The sequence below is a fragment of the Lactuca serriola genome, chromosome 9 (assembly GCF_051521515.1).
Source record: "Lactuca serriola cultivar US96UC23 chromosome 9, Lser_US96UC23_V15, whole genome shotgun sequence".
NCBI classification, from domain to species: Eukaryota; Viridiplantae; Streptophyta; class Magnoliopsida; order Asterales; family Asteraceae; genus Lactuca; species Lactuca serriola.
In genome coordinates, this window is record NC_136416.1 from 162,238,181 (window position 1) to 162,265,291 (window position 27,111).

General features: G+C 37.1%; 1 protein-coding gene across 1 annotated transcript; it reads right to left on the reverse strand.

The window, feature by feature from the left end:
• LOC145076226 (uncharacterized) lies at nt 1–24,854 on the reverse strand. The gene is made up of 6 exons (XM_079022178.1): nt 24,720–24,854; nt 24,408–24,515; nt 2,255–2,578; nt 1,938–2,151; nt 1,436–1,743; nt 1–1,320 (listed from the first exon to the last, which is right to left on the reverse strand). The coding sequence occupies exons 1-6, from the start codon at nt 24,852–24,854 to the stop codon at nt 1–3; spliced, it is 2,409 nt and encodes an 802-aa protein (XP_078878304.1).
• Between the last annotated feature and the right edge of the window lie 2,257 nt (nt 24,855–27,111).

Sequence of the window (27,111 nt, forward strand, 5' to 3'; positions counted from 1 at the left end):
TTAAATTTGTCCTCTTCGTGCAGACATCTTTTGAAACCGCTCCATTACTTTTTCATTCTCAACTTTCGCAAGTGCTTCGGTCTCGACATTACACAGCAATGCGTCGTTCAAAAATTCATCGCCAATTTTGTTACGCAAGTCGGTCTTCAAGAACTTCATCTTTGAAAAACATCTTTCTACACTTGCGGTCGCTACAGGTAATATCAAAACCAACTTCAATAGCTTATAAACCAAAGGATAAGATCGATGCTTCCCCGTATTAACCATCAAACGAGAAAGGTCGGAAATTCCTTTCAAACTAGCGAAGCGCTCATCTTTGATGCAAGAGTGATAAAATATCTCAAGTTGTCCTTCAAGGTCTATCATATCTGAATCATCAAAGTCATACTTGTATAACTTACCCAACTTCAATAACTTTGATTTGTCAAATTTTGCAAATGAATCACAAGGGCTCAAAGCACCCATGTATTCTAGTAATTGGGTGCTTGTTTCACTAAATCGATCCCGATATTCTGTAAGTTGTATATCTACCACCGTGTTGAAGATTTCAACCTCAAAATGAAACCTATTAGTCTTTGTAGTCCTACGGTTTCTCGCACCAATATACAACTCTTCCATATCCAAAGTATCAATTTCGTGTGTTTCACAAAAAGAGGATACTTTTGGCAAAATGCTAGCAAACCCTATGTTTCTAAAAGATTGCAATGCCTCCATTGTCCCTCTAACCATCGAAGCCGCTTCTAAAATGTCTAGATCTTTTCTTTGAAGTTGTTTTGACAATGTACCCGTGAGGTGTAAAATATCATACATCATATGTAAGTAAAACACGAACTCATATGATTTAAAATATGCTAAGATTCCAAATGCTTGTTGACGGTTTGCCAATGACCCTCCCTCCTCTTTCACAAAATCTAAAACTACAAGAACATCCGCAAATAACTTCATCAAACTTGTGAGTGTGTTGAAATGTGAACCCCATCTTGTTTCTCCCACTCGAACAAGTGTAGTCTCTTGATTTAACCCTCTTCCGATTTCAAGTTCACCACTACACAAGCCTTTTTGCACCCTTTCTCTTGCTTGCTCTCGTAGTAAGTCTTTTCTTTTACACGATGCACAACCTACATTAACCACCAACGAAATTTGCTCAAAAAAGTCACTAACACCATCATGCTTCTTTGCTACAGCCACAACTACTAATTGAAGTTGGTGTGCAAAGCAATGTATATAAAAAGCCGTGTCATTCTCTTGTAATATCAAAGCTTTCAAACCATTGAATTCCCCTCGCATATTGCTAGCCCCATCATAACCTTGTCCTCTTATCTATTAAAATTTAAAACAATTTATATATATATATATATATATATATATATATATATATATATATATATATATATATATTAAATTGAAATAACAAAAAAACTAAAGAATAAATTACCTGACTAAAACTCAACTTATTACTTGTAAGTACTTCATTTATGGCGTTTTTGAGTGTCAAAGAAGACGTATCCTTCACGTGCACTAGACCTATGAATCTTTCTTTCACAAAGCCAAGAGTATAGACATAACGCAAAACAATAGCCATTTGTTCCTTTTTTGAAACATCACTAGATTCATCAACTAGTAAAGCAAAAACATCTTGACCAATCTCTTCACGAATACTCAAAAGTACTTCTTGTGCAAAACATTGCACAAGTTCTTTTTGAATTTTAGAGGAAATTAGTTGATTGTTTTTTGGAGCATTTTCTAAAGTATTTTTGAATATATCTTCACTAGTCTCTCAAATGGCTTTTAACACTTCAATGTATAGCCCTCTATTTTCCGAGTTATCCGACTCGTCATGACCACGAAACGGTAAACCGGTTTTCAATAAAAGTCTAACAACAATAATAGAAACACGTAATCAAGCTTTATATTTATGATCCTCTGCTTCGGTTTGCCTCCTAAGACTACATTGATAGCTTGTTTTTCCCTCATTAAAAACTCACACTTTTCTTTTGCTTTGTTGTGAAAACTATCAATACCACCCACATGAGTCCGAAATGCATCTTTTTTATTCCAAGTATCAAAACCTTGAGAAACAAATGCATCTCTCCCTCCTTTTTGTCCCATGAGGTCCCCACACAAATAACAATATAAACAATATGCACTATCCTTTTTCACACTATATTCCAACCAATCAAAGTCATCAAACCATGAAGGAACGAATCTTCTAAATCTATCACCTATTTTTTTTAGGAAACTTATGTGCCCTTACTTGACACGGTCCTTGAAGCAAATATGCTCTTCTTACATCATCTCTTATATTTGGTTTGTAACTTGTAATCAATGGCCTATCCGTCGGGTCCTTTGGAAGATCCTTCAAGTCAACATTATCATTATGTTGGTTAGAGCATTGTGTTTGTGGAGTTGCATTAGAAACCGAAGGGATTGATTGATTGGTGATTGGTGTTTGTGGAGTTGCATTAGGATTAGAAACGGAAGGCATTGATTGATTGGTGATTGGTATTTGGGAACATTCTTCACCACTTTCATTAGGATTAGGTCTTTGTCTTTTGGTAAAAAAACCACTTAGTTTAACCTATAAAAACATAACAATGACTTCAATAAACAACTTGCTTTCACCTAATCAAACAATAAATTCAATAAAAACATAACAATTACACCTAATCAAACAATGACTTCAATAAAACAAGTTGGTTTCACCTAATCAAACACTAAATTAAATAAAACATATCAATTTCACCTAATCAAACAATCAATTCAATAAAACAAGTTGCTTTCACCTAATCAAACAATAAATTCAATAAAACATATCAATTTCACATAATCAAACAATCAATTCAATAAAAAACATAGCAATATAACCTAAGCAAACAATATAACTTCAACAAAACAAATCAATTTCACCAAGTCAATCACTAACTTCAAAAACACATATCAATTTCAAATATCTTAATGAATTGGTAATTGGTAAAACTTACTTGCTTCATGATGAAATCGATCAAGACATCAAGTATTGTGAATTTTGATCCATCAAACCATTGAAATCGATCAAGTCTCAGCCCTTAAGGTCGATTGATCGATTGAATTTTGGGGCCAAAAGTCGATAGTCGTGGTCGTGCCTACTGCTTCGTGCGTCGCCTGTGAAGTCTTCGATCGTGTTTTTTTTTCCCTTTCAACCGATGAATTAATTACAATTTCACAATTAGGATTATTGGGCTATCTTTTTTACAAGCAATTAGCCCAATTGCTAATTTATCAAATTAAGTTTCATTTGGGTTTTAGGGCTTTAGACAATTGGACTAACTACAATTGAATAAAACATTTGGCTCGTTATTATTTTTTTTTCGTTCGGTAATTCCCGAAAGAGTGACAATATATTTTTATGTACTTGCACAATTTTTTTAGTAGGTGCATGATTTTTTTACGTAGTGGCACAATAGGTAAAAATTAAAAAAAAAATTCTACTTCGTACGCGGAAGCTAGGTGTTGTCGGTGCCACACCGGGCACCTAGCTAGGACCGCCCATGTTACCACCGAGCATATCTGGGTGTTGGCCAACCCCTTCGGTCTCTTTCAACCAGTTACCGCCGAGCATATCTGGGTGTCGGCATACCCCTTTGATCTCTTTCAACTGGATACTGCCTATCATATTTGGGTACTAGCCTACCCCTTCGGTCTCTTTCAACTGGTTACGGGGTCTATTTCACCCCTACCACTACCACATAATATCCTCGCATATAAGCACATAAATCACATATTGTCTAGCATATATGGATGTCGGCCTACCCCTTCGGTCTCTTTCGACCGGTGACGGGGTCTACCTCACCCCTACCACTACCACGTAATAACATAGCATACAAGCACATAAATCTCAACAAATAGTGGCATACCAAACAATTATCACAAAGACAATCATCTCTACTGTAAACAACTACTAGTGGGTCGGCATTGGTGCCTTTGACCCACTTATACCGGGAAGGTAACTCACCTCAAAAACTGGAAGTAGCTAAACAGTCCCCGAATCCGAATTTCAACCCAAATCAATCCCCTACACATAAAAGATTTCCTTAAGTTCCCCTTTCATACTCATAACCCCTTAAGGGTTAACTTTGGTCCAAGTCAAAGTCAAAGTCAACGCTTCGAGTTGAATCAACTCGTCGAGTTTGCCCTTCAGCTCGCCGAGTTCCCATGAATCACAGAATCGTGAAATCGCGATCCAACTCGTAAAGTTTTCCTCCAACTTTTTGAGTTCTTCCTTTTCAACAGAATCGTGACTTCTCAATACAACTCGTCGAGTCCTTCCATGAACTCGTCGAGTTTTCAGTTAACCCTTCTTAATACATAAAGCCCTTATTCTTCATATCTACATCCTATACTCCAGATCTAGGCTGGAAATGCCTCTAGAAGGATAAAGTTTCCAACTTTACCCATTAATACCTTTCCTAAAGGGATTAAGCTCAAACCCTAACTCAAAAAGGCCAAAGTCATAATTCAAACACCACTAAAACTACAAGATAGACCATGAGGTCATAAATCTGGACTCTAAGGACTGAAAGATCACGTAAAGTTCCAGCTTTCTCTACATGCATGGCCATTAGAAGCTCCAAAAGGCCAAATGTAACGACCCAATTTTCAAGTCCAAAAATTTCATTTAATTAACTGACTCATAAAAATATTCTTAAGAAAATACTGTGAAATCACATCATCTCATAAAACAATGTATCATATCTGAAAACCCAAGTCATAAAAATAGTAACATGTCAGAGTACAATCCTAGAATATCCATAGTGCGGAAAACAATGTGTGTGCGTATGATGTGCCGCTACCGCGCTAGCTCCTTCCCCTTCGATGAAGAGGTACCTGAAACTAATACTGTAAACTATAAGCACGAAGCTTAGTGAGTTCCCCCCATCGTACCGCATACCATACAATCACATAACATACACATATTGTCAGGCATATCAGGGTGCCCGACCTACCCCTTCGGTCCTCTCGACCGGATGCTGCCTAGCATACATGGGTGCTGGCCTCCCCTTCGGTCCTCTCGACCGGATACTATCCAGCATTTCTGGGTGCTGGCCTCCCTAGCGGTCTTCTCGACCAGATACTGCCTGGCATACCTAGGTGTTGGCCACCCCTTCGGTCCTCTCGACCGGATGTTGTGGACTTTTCACCCCTCTACTACTACCACATAGCATGTAACACATAACCATATTCTATCTAGTATGACTGGGTATGACCACCCCCTTTTGGCCCTATCGACCGATAACCTTGGGGACTATCTCCCCTACTACTACTAGCATCTAATATCATATCATACTAGCTCATAACATATCAGGCAGTAGCAAACCTATATGAATATTACAAAGAAAATCATCTAATATACAACTCCTACTGGTGGGCCAACATTGGTGCCTTAGACCCACCTCTACTGGAAGGTAACTCACCTTAAACTAGAAGCTGTTGGTGAACGGTGCGGGAAAACTTTGTCTGCTGCTGCTACTCCGGAAATCCTCGGGCTATAATTTCCACAAACACCCAGTCAGAAACTGGTATCTACTCTTGGGGTAAAATGACTATTTTATCCCCGACCAAATCAAAGTCAAAGTCAACTTCTAGTTGACTTTACTCGCCGAGTTGGGCCGTCAACTCGTCGAGTCCCTATCCTTTTAACCGTCCTTATCCACGACTCTACTCGTCGAGTTTAGCAATGACTCGACGAGTTCTCCTCCTTTATGAACATTGAATGAACCTTCATCTGACTCGCCGAGTTATATGAACAACCCGGCGAGTTCACCTTCATCAGATGAACAAGTTCTGACCTTGACTCATCGAGTTATATGAACAACTCGTCGAGTTCATCTTCAACCATAAAAAGATTGTCTTGGGCTCACCGAGTCTGTTCATGAACTCGCCGAGTCCCAAGAACTCCAAATTTAAGGCTAAGTCCAGAATGTTGGGTCACTCCTTTGGTCCTTCTACCACCTCTCTAGCACCCAGATGGGTTCCTTTGACCCTCAACAAATTTTGGGACTTTATGCCTTGGACTCGCCGAGTCCCAAGAACGGACTCGCCGAGTCGATAATGTCCCAGTCTCATTTCTTGATTTCTGATGTACAACTCTCATCCAAATGATAGATCTAGACTCCTAAGATCCATCTAGCATGTAAAGTTACGAACTTTACGTGCATGCATGGGACTATGAGCTCGAAAGACCCCAAAATGGTTCTTATGTTGCAAGGGACCTTCCATGGATGCAAAAAGCAACCCCAATCTGCCTTGTGACCCTCCCAGGTCCAAGATCCGAAGTCTTGACCCCCAACCATGCTTGCAATCATGGTTGGTTACCTCATTATGGCTCAAAAGCCCTAAATCTTCCCCAAAAAGGTATCTAACAAACAAGCAAGCAAGGTACAAACTTTATACCTTTCAAGGACTGCAAATGATGTACCAAACTCGAATCCTTCAGTCTCCTATTGATCCTTCTATGCTCTTCCTTCTTCCTTATGGTCAAAACCCACGAAAATCACTCAAAAGCCTTAGATCTTGCACCAAAACACTTAGGGTTTGCTATGGAGGGTTTCTGGAAGCACTAGGGACGAGTGGGGGCTGAATGAGACGATTAAATAGGGTGCAAACTCTCATATTAGGGTTTTGTCCAGTCAGATCCTACTCGTCGAGTCCAGACGCCGACTCGACGAGTCCGATACTTAAGTCCCGCGACCAATCCCGCTTCGACTCGACGAGTTGGGCCTTAAACTCGCCAAGTCCCAGGCCAAGAATGTAAAGCACTTAGATAAAATACATACTAGGAATCAGGTGCTATACCAAAATGATGGTCTAAAGGTTGCATGGGACTTCCATGGCCATAAAGTTAGCACCTTTATGCCATGAAAACCCCTCAAGACCCTATATCTGAAGTGTTACACCATTTGGGACGTCCCATTCCCAAGGACCATGATATTTGGACAAAAACATCCAAAATAACCCAAAAAGGAGATCTACTCAACTACAAGGCAAGGTTAAAGCTTGATACCAGAAAAGTGTCGCTGATGAGGCAAGGATTATGGATCTATAAGCTCCTTCTTGAGTCTTCAAGATTTTCCTTCTTCCAATGGCATCAACACACACCAAAAAAACCCAAAATGGCTCACAATCACTCAAAGTAGCTTTAGGATTTCGAGATTTAGGGCTAGGAAAGTAGAGGCTGGGAAATGAGGCTAACATGAAAGGTTTAAGGTGTTTAAATAGGGTGCAAAACCCTGAATTTAGGGCTTCATTTCACCCAACCAACTCGTTGAGTTGATACCTCCCAACTCGTCGAGTTGGTCACCAAAACGCACAGTCTAAAACATCTCTACTCGAAGAGTCTGGGGCCTCCAACTCATCGAGTTGCTCTATAAAAATGAATAATTTATAAGTTAAATACATACCAAGAACCAGGCGTTAAAATTCTCCCCCACTTGTCTCAGACTTCGTCCTCGAAGTCTGCTGTCTCAAATAATCCTAGATAGTGCTCCCTCATCTCCTCCTCTGGCTCCCACGTCCACTCTGACCCCTTGCGGTGCAGACACTGCACCTTCACTAACTGTAGAACTTTGTTCCTCAAGGTTTTTGTCTTCTGATCCAAAATCGACACTGGCTTCTCAACATAGTTCAGGCGATCCACCTGGATATCCTCTAAGGGCACAACTGTGGATTCATCCACTAAGCACTTCCGCAGCTGGTGTTGGATTAGTGTTTAAGCCCGTAACTATATTTGGTATGTACTTGACCCGGTTGTGCATGGTCCTTTTGGGTTGCCTTCACCAAAGCAACTTGATAGGATGATTTATGAAGAGAGAGGTTAATTATGATTTATTAATATATTATAGGAGTAATATATTAAAGGAGAAATCATATTGTTTAATTAATATTAGACAATAATTAATTAAGAATTAATTATGTGGCTAGAAGATATTAATTAAATAAAGGGGACTGATATTGTAATTATAAGATAGTTGCATAAATGGGCTAATGGACTCCATAGAAGTTGGAGTGGACGAAATCTGTGACATCCCCAAAATCTCGGCTAGAAAAGACCGGTTTCATTTATGATTTTTAAACATTTTCAGAGTAAATCCTTTTGATTTTAATAGAGATGCGGAATTTGTTCCCAAAAACAAAACATGATAAAATAGATTTTTATCAAAACATTTCATTAAGAAATATAATTTCATTCCATAATCAAAAACCCGGGATGTCATGTTCCTATTAGATTAGTGTCTAAGTCCATAACTATTTTGGTATGTACTTGACCCGATGGTGCATGGTCCTTTTGGGTTTCCTTCACCAAAGCAACTTAATTGGAGAAATAAATAGAGAGAGAGAGAGAGATTATTATGATTTATTAATATGTTATAAGAATAATATATTAAAGGAGAAATCATATTTGTTTAATTAATATTGGTCAATAATTAATTAAGAATTAATTTTGTGATCAAGTGTAATTAATTAAACTAGAGGGGCTGAATTGTAATTATGTGATAGTTACAAAATAAGGTAAGGATTATCTTAAATATAGGGTGAACGAATTTAAGGTGATAATGCCTTAGAATTCGACTAGGATAAGGGTTTCTAAGACTTATCTTATGGTTGCTTGGTGGGCAAGCAACTAGATAAGGATAAGGACTAAAACCCTAATCTTTACACCTATATAAACCCCCTAAGGCTCATGAATTCGTCTAAGCCTTCCCTAGAAGTCCTAAGGACGAATTCCTAACTCTCTCCTTTCTCTTTATACCTTCTCCATTTGCTCTTGGTGTTTGTGAACCATTAGAGGAGTGACACTTGTGACTCTAAGCCTTACAAAGTCAATTCATGGAGGAATTAGGATTGTTATTGCTACATAACAATCAAGGTAATATCATAAACCTAATTATATGTTAATATTGATTTCCATATGCTAGAATTAGGGTTTATAGTCTTGGATTCAAAGCATGTACAATAGAGAAACCTAGATCCAAGCATTAGGGTTTGTATGAGCACATAGGATGTCTTATGACTAAACCCCATCAGTGGTATCAGAGCCATGATTGGTTTCTATTGTATTGATGCTTGATATGCTTTAAAAAATTCGATTTTTGGTGTTCTGTTTGATGGACTCGGCGAGTCCCACTGTGGACTCGGTGAGTTGCCCCTACTCGGCGAGTTCCAGAGGGTGACTCGGCGAGTCGGTGCGTCAGACAGAGGGATATTCGGGATTTCTTGCTGGTTTTGCTTATGGATAGTTACCTTATCTTGTTAGATCAATATTAATCCGATTATATGATATATTTGACTATAATTTTGATCTAATTGAAGATATTTATCAATTAATAAGATAATTGTTTCCTTATAAGATAATTGATTAATTATTTTAAGTAAATTGATAAATTGTTTTGCAAGAAATCATTAAATAAATCAAATATGGATAATTATGTGATTAAATGTTAATTTGAATTATTTGTTATTTGATCCTTGTTGTTATTAAAAGTTTCATATTTTTCCCTTTAGGTTTTATAGTTTAAATTTGAACCCAAAAGTTTTGTAGTTTTGAAATTTAAATAGTTGAAACCCTAATGTTTTGAAAAAAAGGTTTCAAAACTTGCCCTCAAGTTTTGGAATTTAAATTTTGATTAAATAGTTTAATTTTGATGCATATTTAAATTCTAATCCCTAATGTGTTGAAATGTTTCAAAACTTGCCCTCAAGTTTTGGAATTTAAAAGTTGATTAAAAGTTTAATTAGGAATGTTAAATTCTAAAACTCTAATATGTTTTGAAAAAGGTTCAAATCACACCCTTATGTTTTTATTAATTAATTAAGGTGTATAATTAAAAGAAGTTTAATAAATCCATAAAAGTTTAGGTTTACAATTTAATTGAATTAATAGTATAATTGTTAAATTAAACCGCATAGTATTTTAAAAGTGTTAAAATGCACCCTATACTATATATACATAACATTAAAAGTCTAACATTATATATATATATATATATATATATATATATATATATATATATATATATATATATATATATATGAGTAAAAGTCAGTCTTACCGTTAGTAGGCCTCATTCACGAAGCTGGTCTATAAGGGGTGTTTAAGGAAATTGCCTATAAAATGGTGATTGAATGGGTATCCACTCCTACCCACCGCACTCTTGACTAGTAGAGGGTCGTTAGCCGAACGGGTAGGATAGGACGAAACCTTCCATTATAAGTATAATAAAGTATAAAAGTAACTAAATGTTTTCATAAAATTCCCAATCTTAGTTACTTAGGCAAAAGTGAATTGATGCAACTCCATGAATTTACACTTTGTGCCCTTGCGAAGACGTTAGTGGAGCGTGTGTGGTTTACCGGCACACTAAATGGTTCTAAGCAAACGCAGCAAAGGGTGACTCAATGTTTGTCATAGTTCGGTGGAGCGTGTGTGGTTTACCGGCACATCGAATAGGTGACTGTAACATGTGAGGGCACCATGTAAGTTTGCATGGTTATTCACACCCGCTTTGTGATCCTCGGCATCCCAATCACAAACAAGAGGGGCATATCGAGATTTAAACATGCCATTGAAAGTTCAATGAATCTCAAAGAATCTAGGAGTTTTCATAGATTTAAAACTTAAATTCCTTTTCGTTTTTCGTGTTGGAAATTAGTGAATCGTCATTCACTTACCTTCAAATATTCTGCAATTAGGGTTACGGCATCCCTCTCCCGAGTTGTAGAATATTGTGTTGGGTCCTAGCCTTAGTATCTCATTTGGGTGATTTACTAAGGACTCAATCAATCAACTAACTTGAATTTGTTATTCTCCCGTTTTGTAGATGTCAAAGTTCGACAACTATGGTCTTCGCAAATCCCGTGGAACAAGCATTCCACATGAAGATGGTATTCCACGATTCAATCGAGGAACGAGAAATCATGCTTCACTTCCTCCTCCTCCTCCTATTGTTCTCCCCAACCCACAAGATCGAAGAATTGAAAGGTTCAATATCACTAAAGCCCTATTGGAAATGAAACATGAAGATGGTAAACCCGTGTGTGCCCATGTTCTAGGAATGAAATCACACATTGATAGGTTGATAATGTTGGGTGTGTCATTCCCAAATGAGTTGGCTGTGAATTGGGTTTTGAAGTCACTTCCTGAATCATATAATGAGTTCAAAAGAAAGTATTATATGATGGATCATGACGACAACCTCATTGACCTAACTTACATGCTCATTGCTGCTGAATCAGAAATGATTTGGCGAAGCAATGGAGCGTATTTGTTGGAAAAGTCAACCGACCATGCTTCCGAGGACGTTCTAGGAGAACCGACTTGCGTTTACTGCCAAAACAAAGGGCGTTGGATACAAGTCTGCCCAAAGAGCCTGAAGAGTCCAGAAGATGGGAGAGTTAAAGAGTATGGCTGCGCTTCAGGTAAAAACCAGTATCTAACTCCATTAAGTTCCTATTCCTTAATTCTTAATACGTAATGTAATAAGATTGCATTTGAATGTTTTACAGGATCGGTGAAAAGAAAGGAAGCTTGGTGAAAGAGCAAGATGAATCTAATCACAAGGAATGGATCTTGATCGCATGGACTTGAAGATTAGATTTTGAGCTTAGATAGTTATGATAGAGTTGTTAGAAATTTTTTATGTTGAAATACATAGTTTTCAATGGATTTTGCATTGTAAGGACAAATGTTTTCCGCTGCTTTTATAAATAAAATAAATTTTCGTTTGACTTATTTATTTGTTTGTTTATTTCCTTGTAATGAAATCGTTATGAAAATTGGTGTTTGCATATTTCTACAACAAATGGATATGATTCTTATTTATGGTGTTTATGGAAAGATCGAGAATTTACCAAATAGGGAGAGTTTCTCATTGCCCAAGTTTCAATTGGACAAAAACTTGGAATCATGCAACGTGGATGCACGATGAATGAGAAATTTTGTATTTGGAAATTAGACTAATTCATTGACAAAGTGACAAGTGAAGGACTAGGAGATCAAGTACACAAAGTTGTGTGTTGATCAAAGTCCACCATAAGAGTAACAAGATATTCGTCATGATTTACTAAAGGTTTAGTAAATATGATTATACTTATAAGATTAAGTGTAATTCGGAATTGATTAAAAAGGTTTAAATCAATAGCAAACGAATAAGAAGAATCAAGTAGGCAGAAAGATAAAAGTTTCTCCATTCTAAGAAGAAGGGAGAGTAGCTTTTATGCTTTATGATAAGTCTTAATGATTAAGAACCATATCTCAATTGATCCTCTAAGTGAGTCTTAGTACAATTGTATGTTTAAGAAGAGGAATCAAGAATTGAAAAAAAAAATGGTTAAATCAAGAAGTCAATCATACTTCATTCCAATAACAAGTCTTAAACTTAAGATTGTGACAATGAGTGAAAAGTATTAAGAAGGTTTATAACATTCATTAAATGTGGTAAGTTGTGATGTCTTGGATAAGACAAAGACCAACTAGGACCAATTTATGAAGTGTTTTGATAAAAGCTACACTAACTCTTGAATATTTGGTTATTGACAAGAGAATCTTATATGTCAAGGAGTCAGTGGGAGTCTTAATGGTCTTGAAAGGTTTCAAGAACAAATCAAATAAACCTTATCGATCATCACTAGCACACGAGTTGAGGTTTAATCGTGATGACATTATTTTGGTTCTGTGCCAATCCAATCGAGTTAATTATGCATGAGAGTTCTATGAGTTCTCATTTTGAATGCATAAAAGGCAAAGCACATTAATCAATGAAAGGTACATTGATAGGAAAGGGTGAGCTGCTTAACTACTTGGAAGACATGGTGGGCAGCTGTGCTACCATAAGGCAAGAAATCAAGATTAAGAAAGTTCGGTCCATATGAGTTTGAATTTGTCGTAAACTTTGGTTTTAACAAATTCACATGGATAGGAACACATACACCGTTTAAATCTAAGTGTCATAAGATTTCCTCCTTCATGAAAATGATTGTGAGGAAATTCTTTCACTAAGAAAGACTTTAAGAAGATAGTGATTGTAAAATTGCATTCTCGAATTCGATTATGGTTACGGTATCCCTTTCCATAATTTGAATTGTGAGGTTTGACAATTAGTCTTAATTGTTTAGACACACATATGAACTATCGAAGGCAAAGGTGTATAAGTTCAAGAAGCCTTGATAAAAGATTATCAAAGCACTAAGTATTAGAAACATGAACTTAAGAAATTCAATAAGTATTGTCTTTCTGGAAGTTAAGATGTTTATGAATACATGTCTAAGCTAGTGGGAGCATAAGTGTTATGTTTTATAATAATCATCATGATAGTGGGAGCATAAATGTTATGATTGTATGATTATTAAGGCACGTATTGCAAGTTGGAAATATTAATTAAAGAAAACAAGAGTCATTCTTTGCAAAGTTGTAAGGAATGAATAGTTGTTTTGCTATAATTAAGGGAGAGAATATTATGCTTCATTCCAAATCTAAAGGTTTAGGTTGAGAAATGTTAATAAATTTAGTCAAGGGTATATAGTGTGTTCTTAAAATTTCGATTATGATTACAACATTCCTCTTCACAATTCGAATTTTGAGAACATAGCAAATAAAACATTATGCGTCGTGTCCCATACGCTTCGGGTATAGGATCGATTGCAAATGCTTTAATGACCGACCATTCTAAATTTTTCCAAATGTCTAGCACATTTAGAGGGAAAAAGGACTAGAATCGGTTTTGACTAAAATAATTAAACAACTATCAAAGGACAATCCAAAGTTCGACGAGGATTGGTCACTTGTGAGTAGTTGGAAGCATGATATTGGATGGACCATATCGACATTATTATGAATAGAAAAGATTCTATTAAGAATGAGTTGTCATATGGAAAATATGGAAATGTGTCCATATTGGATGGACCATATCGACATCATTACGAATAGATGAGATTCTATTAAGAATGAGTTGTCATATGGAAAATATGGAAATGTATCCATATTGGGAATTGAATATTAAAAATCTATGACTAGATTAGAAACTTTTATGCAAAAGGATGTTCAAAGGAATGTACCTTGAGTGAGAGACATCATATCTAAGGAATTGTCTTGTAACAATCTCCGATAGAAGACTTTGTAATATCATTGGCAATAGTCTTTGTGACTTTGGTGCATTGGCATTACGAAAGGGTAAGTTGCACAAAATGTTAGAATCTAGTATATTCTATAAGTGGCAAGAATTTGATATTCTTAAACTTATGAAAAATGGATTTGGAGTTGTGAAATGAGAATGATTGGAAATGTATTCAATGTGATCTATTTCACAAAGTAAGAACCATAGGTAAACATTGTGTGCATGCTAGGAGCATGGGACAAGTGTAATAATTCAAGTAAGAAGTTGATTACCCGAAACGACAAATAATGAGTAATCAATATGGTGATAAATAAAAGGCGTTTTATTTATACTTAAAGGTTTTAGGCCATATGGGATTAGTATTATTCTTGTGTTTCACATTTGCATGTTTTGACTTCCAGAATAATTGAGTTTATTAAGAATAATCGAATTATTCAAACGGGCCACAGTCGTTCATATGTTGGAAGTAGGTATGAATGAAGACTGTCGTGAATTGGTGTGTGGATTGTCTAAAGAGCATTAGACATAAGCAAATGTTTGCTGCAACGTTCATGAGTGCTTACGAATATGATTTGAGCATTGGATTAAACCCACGCTCACTTGGATCACTCCATGAATTGTGTCACGAGTGATTGGTGAGACGATAACATCTTATATTCTTGAAACCGAGATGTGTGAGTTGTATCTTGCGAATCGGTTGCACATTGATAATATGTAAACGCACTAGGAACTTGGTGTTATAAAACATATTGTTGTGTGTGATTCGGTGCGTGAGTGCAAGCAAGCATTGTATCAAAGTTTATCCATTCCTTTTATTCAAAGTAGGATAAAGGCGATATTTTTGGGCCCCTCGATGGTTTAGTGATGACAAACGTAAATGCTCGGCCGGGCTAGGGCTAATCTGATTTGTTCAATTAGTTTGTCATCATAAATTGGAAATCGAGATATAGTACAAAGAGAATGATTTGAAATCATATCTCATATGATATCTAGAATGGAGGAATATATGATCCCTTATCTAAGGACACGCGTATCTGATATGATCAGAGTTGACAGCGGCTTTGGAAAGCTACGAGTGCAGATCAGGATCTGAAGTCATACGCAAAATAGTTGTTAGACTTATCCAAGTGGGAGACTATTGGATTAGTGTCTAAGTCCATAACTATTTTGGTATGTACTTGACCCGATGGTGTATGGTCCTTTTGGGTTGCCTTCACCAAAGCAACTTGATTGGAGAAATAAATAGAGAGAGAGAGAGAGGTTATTATGATTTATTAATATGTTATAAGAATAATATATTAAAGGAGAAATCATATTTGTTTAATTAATATTGGTTAATAATTAATTAAGAATTAATTTTGTGATCAAGTGTAATTAATTAAACTAGAGGGGCTGAATTGTAATTATGTGATAGTTACAAAATAAGGTACGGATTATCTTAAATATAGGGTGAACGAATTTAAGGTGATAATGCCTTAGAATTCGACTAGGATAAGGGTTTCTAAGACTTATCTTATGGTTGCTTGGTGGGCAAGCAACTAGATAAGGATAAGGACTAAAACCCTAATCTTTACACCTATATAAACCCCTAAGGCTCATAAATTTGTCTAAGCCTTCCCTAGAAGTCCTAAGGACGAATTCCTACCTCTCTCCTTTCTCTTTATACCTTCTCCATTTGCTCTTGGTGTTTGTGAACCATTAGAGGAGTGACACTTGTGACTCTAAGCCTTCCAAAGTCAATTCAAGGAGGAATTGGGATTGTTATTGCTACATAACAATCAAGGTAATATCATAAACCTAATTATATGTTAATATTGATTTCCATATGCTAGAATTAGGGTTTATAGTCTTGGATTCAAAGCATGTACAATAGAGAAACCTAGATCCAAGCATTAGGGTTTGTATGAGCACATAGGATGTCTTATGACTAAAACCCATCAGTTCCGATACAGACCATAAAGCATAAACGATAACATTACAAGTCATTCAACAAATATATACATATACAGAATTGTAAACAAAATAACTTGATGATTATCCATCTTATGCCCTCGCGCCACTTCCTGTAATACAAAGAAACTGAGTGGGTCAGGCTTGGGAGCCTGGTGAGCATATAGGGTTTTCAACCCACAATAAATAATTAAATTAATTTTCATCAACCAACAATAACCCAATTACCCATTCCCGTTATTCTCACTTTATGTCCCTAAAATAACTAACACAAGGGACCTAGTCTAAGAATATTTCATCGGGGCGACAACACATGCTTCGGGGTTCCTCAGCAATATAAGTCAATTAAGGCAACCATGGGGGGATGGAGTACAACGAATGAACACCCAAGTTCATTAACACCTACAGGTGGCGAGCCTGCTAGTGTTCCACAAGACTGTCTAGAAAAGTCCGTGGTCGTGATCTAAACTCCGTTAGATGACTAAATCAAAACAACATTGAGGTCACTCATCTGTTTATTACACACCAACATATTAGTAGATAAAAATATACATTTTTATACATAGTTTAAAACCTGTATAGCATGCTTTAATCAATACATATTCCACATAACAGATGAGGCACACACACATAACACGTATTTCATAGAGAATAAATCAGATCTATGAGATAGAAGAGAGTGGATATACATTCACACATATAACAACAAAATATATACACATAGCACGTATTTTATATAAAATACATCATAATAATGTGTTGGAAGAAAGTAACTACACACTCACTTGATCAAAAGATGATCGGACAGCACTACGGCTTGCAGAAATAGTGTTTCTCAGTAGATCTGGAAGATTTTCACAAAAAACCGGGCTTCTCGCGGGCAGGGCTTCGGATCGGGAATAACGCTCTTCGGGATTCTCGGGACTTTGGATTTTGCTTCGGGGATCGAGAATGATACTGAGGCTTCGGGATATGATTGACACGCAAATCGAGGCAAAAACTAGAGAGAAGAAAGAGTTTGAACTAGAGAAAATGGTTGATCTCGGTTTCTATTTATAAGTTGGGGGTCTGGGATTACGTTGGCCGTAATTTCAATTTACGCTGGGCGTAACTAGGTTACGCTGGGCGTAATTTAACGTCACTGCATGTGTCAATCGGTGGCACTCGAGTATTGGTCAGACAACTTGCATCCTCCTGAGTACGCTGGGCGTACTCAAATTACGCTCGGTGTAATTTGACTCGTCAAACTTCTAAATTGCGTAACTTTCGCATAAGAGCTCCGTTTTCGACGTTCTTTATATCCACGCGTAGGTGAGACTACGCTCTACAACTTTCGTTTAGACTCCGTCGGCTAATTTTGACTTTATTTTTATTATTTATTTTTAGTAGTCCCGGACAGGAAAACTTCGTTATAAATTCATAACTTCTTCGTCTGACGTCCGTTCTCACCTAAATTTTCATCGTTTCGCTACTAACAACGAGATCTTCGATTCTCGTTTAGATTGTTTCGGATAAAAACCGCTCGATCTCAAATCGAGTATTCGGGCTGCACATCGCTAAGTCGAAACTTCAGAAAATCATAACTTCCTCATACGAAGTCAGATTTGGGCGTTCTTTTCATGCACGCTCTCGGTTTAACGAACTTTGCGACTTTCGTTTAGATAACTAAGGCTAAATATTGCACTAACGTAAATTTCACTTTTTACGTCATTCAGCGTTGTTGGTTCTGTCGCGAAACTTCGACATGTCATAACTTCTTCGTTATAACTCGGATTTCGGCATTCTTTATATATTCGGAAACCTTGTTTCGACCACTACAACTCTATGAAAAGATATCGGGCTTATCTCACACTTTAATTTTGACATTTATTTTATTCTTAATTCATTAAATTATAATAATTAAGAAAATACACACATAATTCACATAATTCACAAATAATACATTCTTATTATTTCAAAACGGGTTACAAAGGTTAACCTAGACTATTACATCAACAAAAATGCCTAGCCTGGAAATGAGGGCGTTACAAAATCTATGGGGAAACCCATGAGAATTCGTCCAAGGCCTCTAAGGAGGGAGTCCATGAGTTGCTTAAGGCCTAAGCAGAGAATTAGGGTTTCACCTGAAAACCTAGCAGCCCACACTAGTATATAAAGGCCCCTAAGGCTCCCAAAAACGTAGTGAAGTAATCCCTATAGGTTCTTAGACGTTTTTGGTGCCTCCTCCTCCCTCTCATAAGTCATGCTCTTGCTCTTGGTGTTTGTGAGCCATTAGAGGTGTGACACTTGTGACACTAAGCTTCTTGAAGATCAAAGAACTCTTGTAACCATTGAAAGGTAAGATCTAAACCCTAATTCATATGTTAATTTGATTATTGTATGCTATATCTAGGGTTTATAAGCTTTGGATGATTATTTCATGTTCATTAGAAAAACTAGATCCAAAAGCTTTAGGGTTTGCATGTACCCATAGGATTGATGCAGTGCTCAAAACCCATCAGCTGGGAGATGTAAAAAGTGTTGTGGATTTGACTGAACTCGGCTGGCAGATCCAATCGATACGCCACCCGGCCCACCCGAGCCAAAACCCTAAACGGACCAATGTACCTGGGGCCCAACTTGTTCTGCTTCCTGAATCGAATGACACCTTTCCAAGGTGGCACCTTCAAGAGAATCATATCCCCCACCTGAAACTCCAGTCCGACCGGCGCTTGTCGGCATAGCTCTTTTGCCGACTCTGACTAGTCTGGAGCCCGATCCACACCCTCTAGAAGAGTCAATATTGGTGCCTTGCACAACTTCTGCCTCAAAGTCTCGAAAGTCGCCTACTGCTCAGGACCCTAGAGGAATGTCACCGACTTCTTGGTCAGTCGGGTCAGTCGAACATCAATCTTGGAGAAATCCAAGATGAATCTCCGATAATAACCCGCCAGACCAAGAAAACTCTGAATCTCGGATGGAGACCTCGGAACCTCCTATCTCATCACGACCTCTACCTTGGCTGGATCAACCAGTATACTGTTCTGGTTGACGAGGTGCCCTAGAAACTGCACCTCGCGCAACCAAAACTCATACTTTGAGAAGTTTGTGAAAAGTCTCTCCCTCCTCAATGTCTCCATCACCTCCCTCAGGTGCTCCCCGTGTTGTTCCTGCGTATTGGGGTAGCCCAAGATGTCATCAATAAAGACTATCACAAACCGATCCAGAATTGGTCTGCATACGCGATTCATGAGATCCATGAACGCAGCAGGAGCATTGGTGAACCCAAACGACATCACCACAAACTCGTAATGACCATAGCGAGTTCGAAAGGCTGTCTTCTTCACATCGTTGTCCCTAACTCGCATCTGGTGATAACCTGATCACAGATCCATCTTAGAGAACCAATATGCTCCCTGAAGTTTGTCAAATAGGTCATCAATCCTCGGTATGGGGTAACGGTTCTTCATCATTACCTTATTCAACTCTCGGTAATCTATAGACATCTGATGTGACTCGTCCTTCTTCTTCACAAAAAGGATCGGGGTTCCCCATGGCGAACTGCTCGGCCTAATAAATCCTTTGTCTAACAGCTCCTGCAGCAGTGTAGACAACTCCTGCATCTCAGGGGGAGCCAACCGATATGGTGCCTTGGCTATTAGACCCACACCAGGAACTAGATCAATCCTGAACTCTACCTGCCTCTCCGGAGGCACCCCAACAAATCCTACGGGAACACGTACGGGTACTCCCGTACGATCAGTGCGTCGTGCACGGTCGCCTTACCCTTCTCCTGAGTATCCATCACATAAGCTACATAACCTACGCAACCCTGTTGAAGGTAGTGTATCGCCCTTACTGCTGAACACAAAGTCGGTCACACTGCGGCCTCTCGCCCTGAATCACTAACCCTCCCCTACTTGGGATCCTAACTCACACTAGCTGATGCTTGCAGTCGATAACTGCCTCATTAGGGCTCAACCAGTCCATACCCACAATGACCTTATTCCCTCGCAGGGTAATAGGGACTAAATTCATGGAATACTGCTCATCGAACAATTGTAGTGTACATCCCCGATGAACCCTCACGACCCGAACGGTCCTATCATTCGCAATCTCTACATTAAGGGGACAGTCCAGCTCCCCTGGAGCTCCAACGAATCGCTTGCTAAGCGCGAGCAATACAAAGGATCGGGTAGCCCCTGAGTTGAATAATACCAGCACTGGGATATCGTTCACATGGAACGATCCTAAAACAAGATATATGGAATATAAATATCAAAAATGGCATATAATAAAACTAGGGAGAAGAAACATACCCGTCACCACAGCTGGTGCGACACGCGCCTCCTCGCCGGTCAGCTGGAAGGCTCGACTCCTTACCACTGGAGCATCTGACTTGCCCTAGCAGCTATCTGTGATTCGCAGGGTCGCTGGAGCTGGCGTAGCCACTAGCGCTCCTGATACCAATCTCAGGCAATTGGCCTTTTTATGGCCTCGTTGATTGCAGTGAAAACAAAGCAGGTCTGATGTTTGATTGGTGGGGGTATGGGCAGTACAATCCCTGCTAAAGTGCCCCAACTTGTCGCACTTATAGCAGCCCAACCCCCTACTCTGCAAGCCCCCTCATGCGTCTTGCCGCATTTCCCATAGCGGCTCTGTCCCTGCTGACCCTTCGACCACGAGTTGAATCCTTGGGTTTTTTCACTGAAACCCAGTCGTCTGCCCAGTCTCCGCCTTCATCTTCCTAATGTGCTCTATATCAATCTCCCTTTCTTGTGCCTTGGCTATCATATCATCCAAAGTCGGGCACACCGAATAGCTGACATATTTCTGAATGTCATCTCTCAACATATCATGGTACCAGGTTTTCTTCATTTCCTCATCACCCGCGTACTAGGGCACCAACAAGGCCCTCTCCCTGAACTTGGCGGTAATCTCCGCCAGCGTCTCAGTAGTCTATCTCATATCCAAAAACTCCCTGGCCAGCTGTTGAACCTCCACGACTAGCAGAAACTTCGCCCGAAACCTGGACAAAAAATGATAGCATTCGTTCTATGTAGTTTAAGTTGGATATCTTGAGAACTCTTGGTCTAATGCCTTATTGTGATATTCTTGTTTGATTGTTCATTCTTAGGTGGATCATCTGTTCGATTGTCTATCTAATCTTTGACCGCATACGACTTTATGGATTGTATGAAAGACCGAGATTTGGCTTATGACAATTGCATGAAAGACCATGGGTAGGACCATGACATTTGTATGAAATACCATAGGAGGACCATGGCACTTGTATGAAAGACCATGGGAGGACCATGGTAACCTTATGTAAGGTTGTGGGAGGACCATAATAATTAAAACTACAGGTGGACTGCAACAATGAGTGATTGTAAGACTATGGGAGGACCGTAGCATTCATATGTTTTGTACTGGCATTATGTTGATATATCGATTCTATAGATAAGGTCCTTGTGTGGATGCGTTGTATGTATAGTTGAATATGTGGTATTATGGGGAACTCATGAAGCTTTATGCTTACAGTTATGGATTAAAGGTTTTGCAGGTTGTTCGTGAGAATAGCTCGGCAAAACTATACAAACGCATCGAAGATATCCTTTTCCACGGTTTTGTAAATCAACTCTAATAATTCATGGTTTCAATCAAACAAATGTATGTCAATGGTTTTTGAGATAAAGGTTATAAATGGTTAATCTATTTTATAAATCAAAAATCTCTTTGTAATTTTTGGGAGGTTATAGCAAGGATGAAAGATCCAACATGGCACCCTTCTAACGGAATTAAACCCACAACATCAAAAGCAAAAGGATTAAAATCCAAGTCAGGTTTACATGTAAATCACCAAACCTAAGAGAGAGGTTGTGATGTCATATATATATATATATATATATATATATAGAGAGAGAGAGAGAGAGAGAGAAAGAAAGAGAAAGATGTGGAGTGTAAATGATTTTGAGAAAGGAATAACTAACTTTAGGGTTTAACCCTAGTAGTCTATTCATAGGCAGCTAAGAGAATTATAAAAGGATACAAACTCTAGGGTTTATCCTTATCTGAATTAAACATGTCATATCCCTATCTTATGGATATCAAAACTATCCACTATAGGCTCTCCAAAAGCTTTTGAAATATTCAAATTAATCCATTTAATTAATTAATATTCAACTTTTTAATTAATTAAAACTTTTTAATTAATTATCAGAATAATTTCTAATTAATTTATTATTTCCTTAACAAATCAACATCTTATTAATCTCCATTTCCTTATGTTATTTAGGTCATGAGGCCAATTCAAGAGACCTTATTATTATTAGAAATATTACCAAAACAGTTAATGACCTTAGACACTATTTTCAACAATTTCCTACTTGGACAGGTCGTCAACTTTTATGATCAAACTATTTCACTAACAATCAACAAAGAGTAGTCGTCCAATCTAACTACCAAATTCTAACTAGAATCAAAATTTGACCATTAGACAAGTGATCAACTTATTCATTTGTTCTAGTTATCTCTATCAACACGATCCATGAATATAGGCCAATCTCAATGTTCAACATTCTGTTTTCTAATTAATAATTTCTGACGTTACATCTGACTACTAAATTGAACACATTAGTTTAGTCAGGGTTTAACCAAACACTTCAAATGCCATCACTAAATCATTGACGGGCTCATAGATATCGCTTCCTAGTTACGACAAGGAACAAATAAAATTTGACTACATAGTTTTTTCCTACTCGTCTATTCATACATGGAAATACCCTTTACGACTACCAATTATGGATAGCATTGTAGCACACCAATACATAATAGATTTTGTAAACAAAACCCTGTATGTATCTCAATTTGAAGAATAAAATATATTATCGCTTTAGAATTACTCGTGACAAGATCCATGAAGTAATCTCTTAAGTGCGGTTTGTTCCAATACTTATTATCTCTATTTTCAAGTACTAATACAGTATCGCTGCAATACCAATTACAATGCCCAATACAATTTGGTTAATCAACCAATACTCATGACAGTCTTTAATTTGCGGTGTACTCTACATGTATGCCCAACATACGTTGGCCTTGACCAACTACGGGTGGTTGACCCAGTACGTGCAACGTACCATGGATTACCCCCAGTGGCCCAGTGTACTGGCCAGCCAACCCAAATCCTTCTAATGACTTATTCCATTAAGCCCTAACATCCAAAACATAGATCCAGATCCCTAAAAACGTCCTAAGCCATAAAATTATAAAGTTTATGCTTTTGCATGCATTGATGGGGATTATGACATAAATTAAGTCCATAAACACACTTAGTTAATATCTAACACTTGCATGGTTGAGGCTAAACTATCAAGGTCCAATTTTTATGGCCCTTAACACTTCCAAGAGCCTAAAAGGACAGCTCATATGGACTGAAACTCCTTTAACTAAAAGAATCTAAACTATGGGACCAAAACATAACATTAATCACCCCAAAACTAGATCTAAGCATGCAATGGCCAAAGTTTAAGCTTTATACATCAAATAGGTCATAAATGATGCCAAACTTCTGGATCTACAAGCTCTCTTCACGTCCTTGCTTCTTCTCCAAATACCTTCTTCTTCAAAACCAACAAATAACACCAAAAATGCACAAGGTAAGCTCAAAATGCCTGCAAAAGGTTTAGGGTTCGGTTCTATCACTCTAAGGGCAATGGAGGCTGAGAGGATGAGGGTTATGAGGGACTTATGTTCTTTACATGGGGTGTAAGCCCTAAAATTTAGGGTTTACTTTTGGCCAGACTACACCCAACATACACATGGGTACGCCCAGCGTACGCAGGGACTTCCCCGATTCGCGCCTCATCTTGTGTACGCCGTGTGTACACTATGTACGCCCAGCGTACCACTACTACAAAATCGAAAATACATTACGGCATATATAATACGGGTTATAGAGTAATTCGTATTATATAATGTTAGATGGCTTAGAAAATATTTAGTATACGGTTTTATGAAAAAACAATTGTACTCTTTGGTGTAGTGCATGAAAAGGGAAATGGAATACGCTAGAATACGCTTAGTCATTTATAGTCGTATTTTATATATAACCAGATAAAGAGTCTTATATTTAAAATATAATACCTAAAAATTAGGCACCGTTATAGTAGTGCCACGTCCATATTCTATACAACCCCTTGTACATAAATACGTATCACCTCAATGCCAATATTTATCTTTCTTTAAAAAAAACATTAGAAAAATCGACCTTTGTTTTTAATATCTCTGCTATGAGGTGTTTTGGAGACGGTGGTATTCATTCTGATTGAAGCATACATAGTGATGATCTTCATCTGAAGACAAGTTGTCAAGTTTTCTTCCGACCTTGGTATCAAGTATGTTTTTATCAATTATACTCTGTTTCTGCTTCTTGCTTTCTGTTACCTATTAAATCAATTTCCAACCATATGATTTTGCAATTTATGCATTAAATAGTTTGATTGATTCTATTTGATGAAAACAAAATATATTTTTTCTTGAACGACATTCAAATTGAAAAAAAAAACCCCAATCACAATTCCATCATCTCTTTTTTTCATTTTAGCTTCCTTGTTCCTTGTTCTTGCCTTCGCTAGTTGCAATACAAACATAATCACTCCCAATTGATTCTCGCCCCCATCCATTCCCCGCACCCCAATTACTAAGCTTCACGTGCGGTTTCAATTTCCCCTCAAATCCAACTGTAAACCCTCCCTCCCTCAATTTGGATTGAACATCTTCCATTGTCGATCATAGACGTTGACTCTTGGATGTTGTCTGTATTTTACATCCAAACATTGGATCTTCAATCCCGATCGTCTGACATGATTGTGTCTTAGTATTTTATTTTTAACTACTATTTTATTATAGTTACTTTTTATTATTTGGAATGACCAATTATTATCGTTTGTAAAAGCTAATATATTCATGTTTATTTTTTATTGTAGTTGTCAATTTTATAATTTCTCATGACTAAATTTCCGAATTTTATAAACACGCATATCCATGTATTAAACGGAAGATCGATATAATTGGTTTCGAAACTATTTTATAATTGATTTTTTTTATTAATAGATATATACATTACAACCGTATTCTATTTCCTAGATTAGCGTACTAAATCTTCTTATATATTACGGTTCTACAGTCGTATTCTATTACTTAGATTACCGTACTATATATTCTTATAAGTTACGGTTCTACAACCATATTCTATGCATAGTTTACCATATTATATCTTCTAAATAGAATACGGTTCTACAACCGTATTTTATTACTTCTTCAAATAAAACACGTTCTATTAGAATACACTTCAATGTTTGTATTTTAATTGCTTTTTCAACCGCATTTTATTTTTGATTTTGTAGTAGTGTACGGCCCTCACCCATAATATATTTGCATAAGAAAAATACATGACGACTCGGACGTTACACTGTAGTTCACCACGGTTTCACACACTAGTTGTATACTAAACAATCAAATAATTCTTTTAATCAAATTGATATAATCAAACGAGCGATGAAGATAGGTTACCATCCAACCTTATGGTTGAACTCTATTTAATTTCAAATACATATGTTGCAAATTCAACCATCTTGTTTGGTTGTTCGGTTTCCATTTTATAATTTACAATAGAATACGTATAAAAAAGTTGACTTTTGTGACATTTTTTCTATGCATATAAACATTCCCGTATAATAATATATGTTAGCACTTTCTTTCTATGGTATAATACTTTAAAAATAATTTATTTATAAGTTGTTTGGTAAATGATGTTGAACTGAATAGTTCTAACATCTTAATGATCAGAAGAAGTTGATGTTGCTTAATTATTCGCATACAATTCCATTGTTTTTGGTTTGTTCAAAGGTTGTTTAGATATTGAACCAAATATACTGAATGCAAGCCGATTCTTGACTTTGGTGCAAGATGGGGTAATTGTCTAAGGAAACGTAAGACGCTACTCACCATATTTTATTGTCTTATCTCACGAATATGGAAGGCGAGAAACAATAAAATATACAACAATATGATACAACCCCACACCATGGTAGCTGACGAAGTAATTTCATTGGTCTATTCATGGCAAATATATGAAAAACCATGAAAATTATAAATAGATTTATTGGTGTTGTTCTCCGTTTCTTTGTTGTAATATGTAATTGTAAACTTGTTTATTGGTCCGGCTAGTTACTTGTTAGTCTCGTGGTCTTATAAATTTTATTCGTCGTTTCCAAAAAAGAATGCAAACCGATTCAAATATCTTAATTGCCACATTCAAATATTATCAATGAACATGGTGCGGTTTTAGGGTTAAACTGAACCGCAAACCGCAAGGTGCGGTTTTTGAATTCTAGAAACCGTTGGGTGCGGTTTTTCAATGGTTCGGTTTTGCGGTTATTGTGTGTGGTTTCGGTTTGTAACGGTTCGGTGTCGGTTTTAATCCGATTCAAACATATGGTGCGGTTTTTTATGTTCACCGATACGATTTTTTTAACCGTAGTGTTCATGTGAAGATTTATGATTGTATGACATGCTATCATTTCATTTCCTCACATTTAGAAGCTGTAATTTTGTGTTTTTTTTATGTTGTTTACTTGATCACTTCATTTGCAACCTATATTCTCAAGCTTATTTTTTTATTCAAATTGTGCTTACAAGTTACAAGCTTGCAAGTTGTAGCTCACATAATGTTTATACTTTACACATAATCATTAAATCACAAACACAAAGTGACAAACTCACATATTAAACCTAATATCTAATTACTAATTACCATCAAATTCAATATATAATATATGTATAAATTAGAATTTATTGGTTTTTTATATAATATATATAATTTTATAATATAAATTAGTGATTTATTTTATTGTTAATAAACTTGCGGTGCGGTTCGGTTTTGATGGTCCGGTTTCTAGTTAAAAACCGCACCGCACCAATAAATTCGGTTTTTCGAAAAAAATAAAATTCGCACCATCGGTTTTTGCGTCGGTTTCGG

What these genes read in the sequence shown, in the direction of transcription:
- LOC145076226 (XM_079022178.1), bottom strand. Translation starts at nt 24,854, where the DNA reads ATGGAAGATGTTCAATCCAAATTGAGGGAGGGAGGGTTTACAGTTGGA. An exon ending in TGCTTCAAGGACCGTGTCAA is followed by an intron (nt 2,152 to 2,254) that starts GTAAGGGCACAT and finishes AGTGTGAAAAAG; the next exon opens with GATAGTGCATATTGTTTATA. An exon ending in TATCAATGTAGTCTTAGGAG is followed by an intron (nt 1,744 to 1,937) that starts GCAAACCGAAGC and finishes AAAATACTTTAG; the next exon opens with AAAATGCTCCAAAAAACAAT.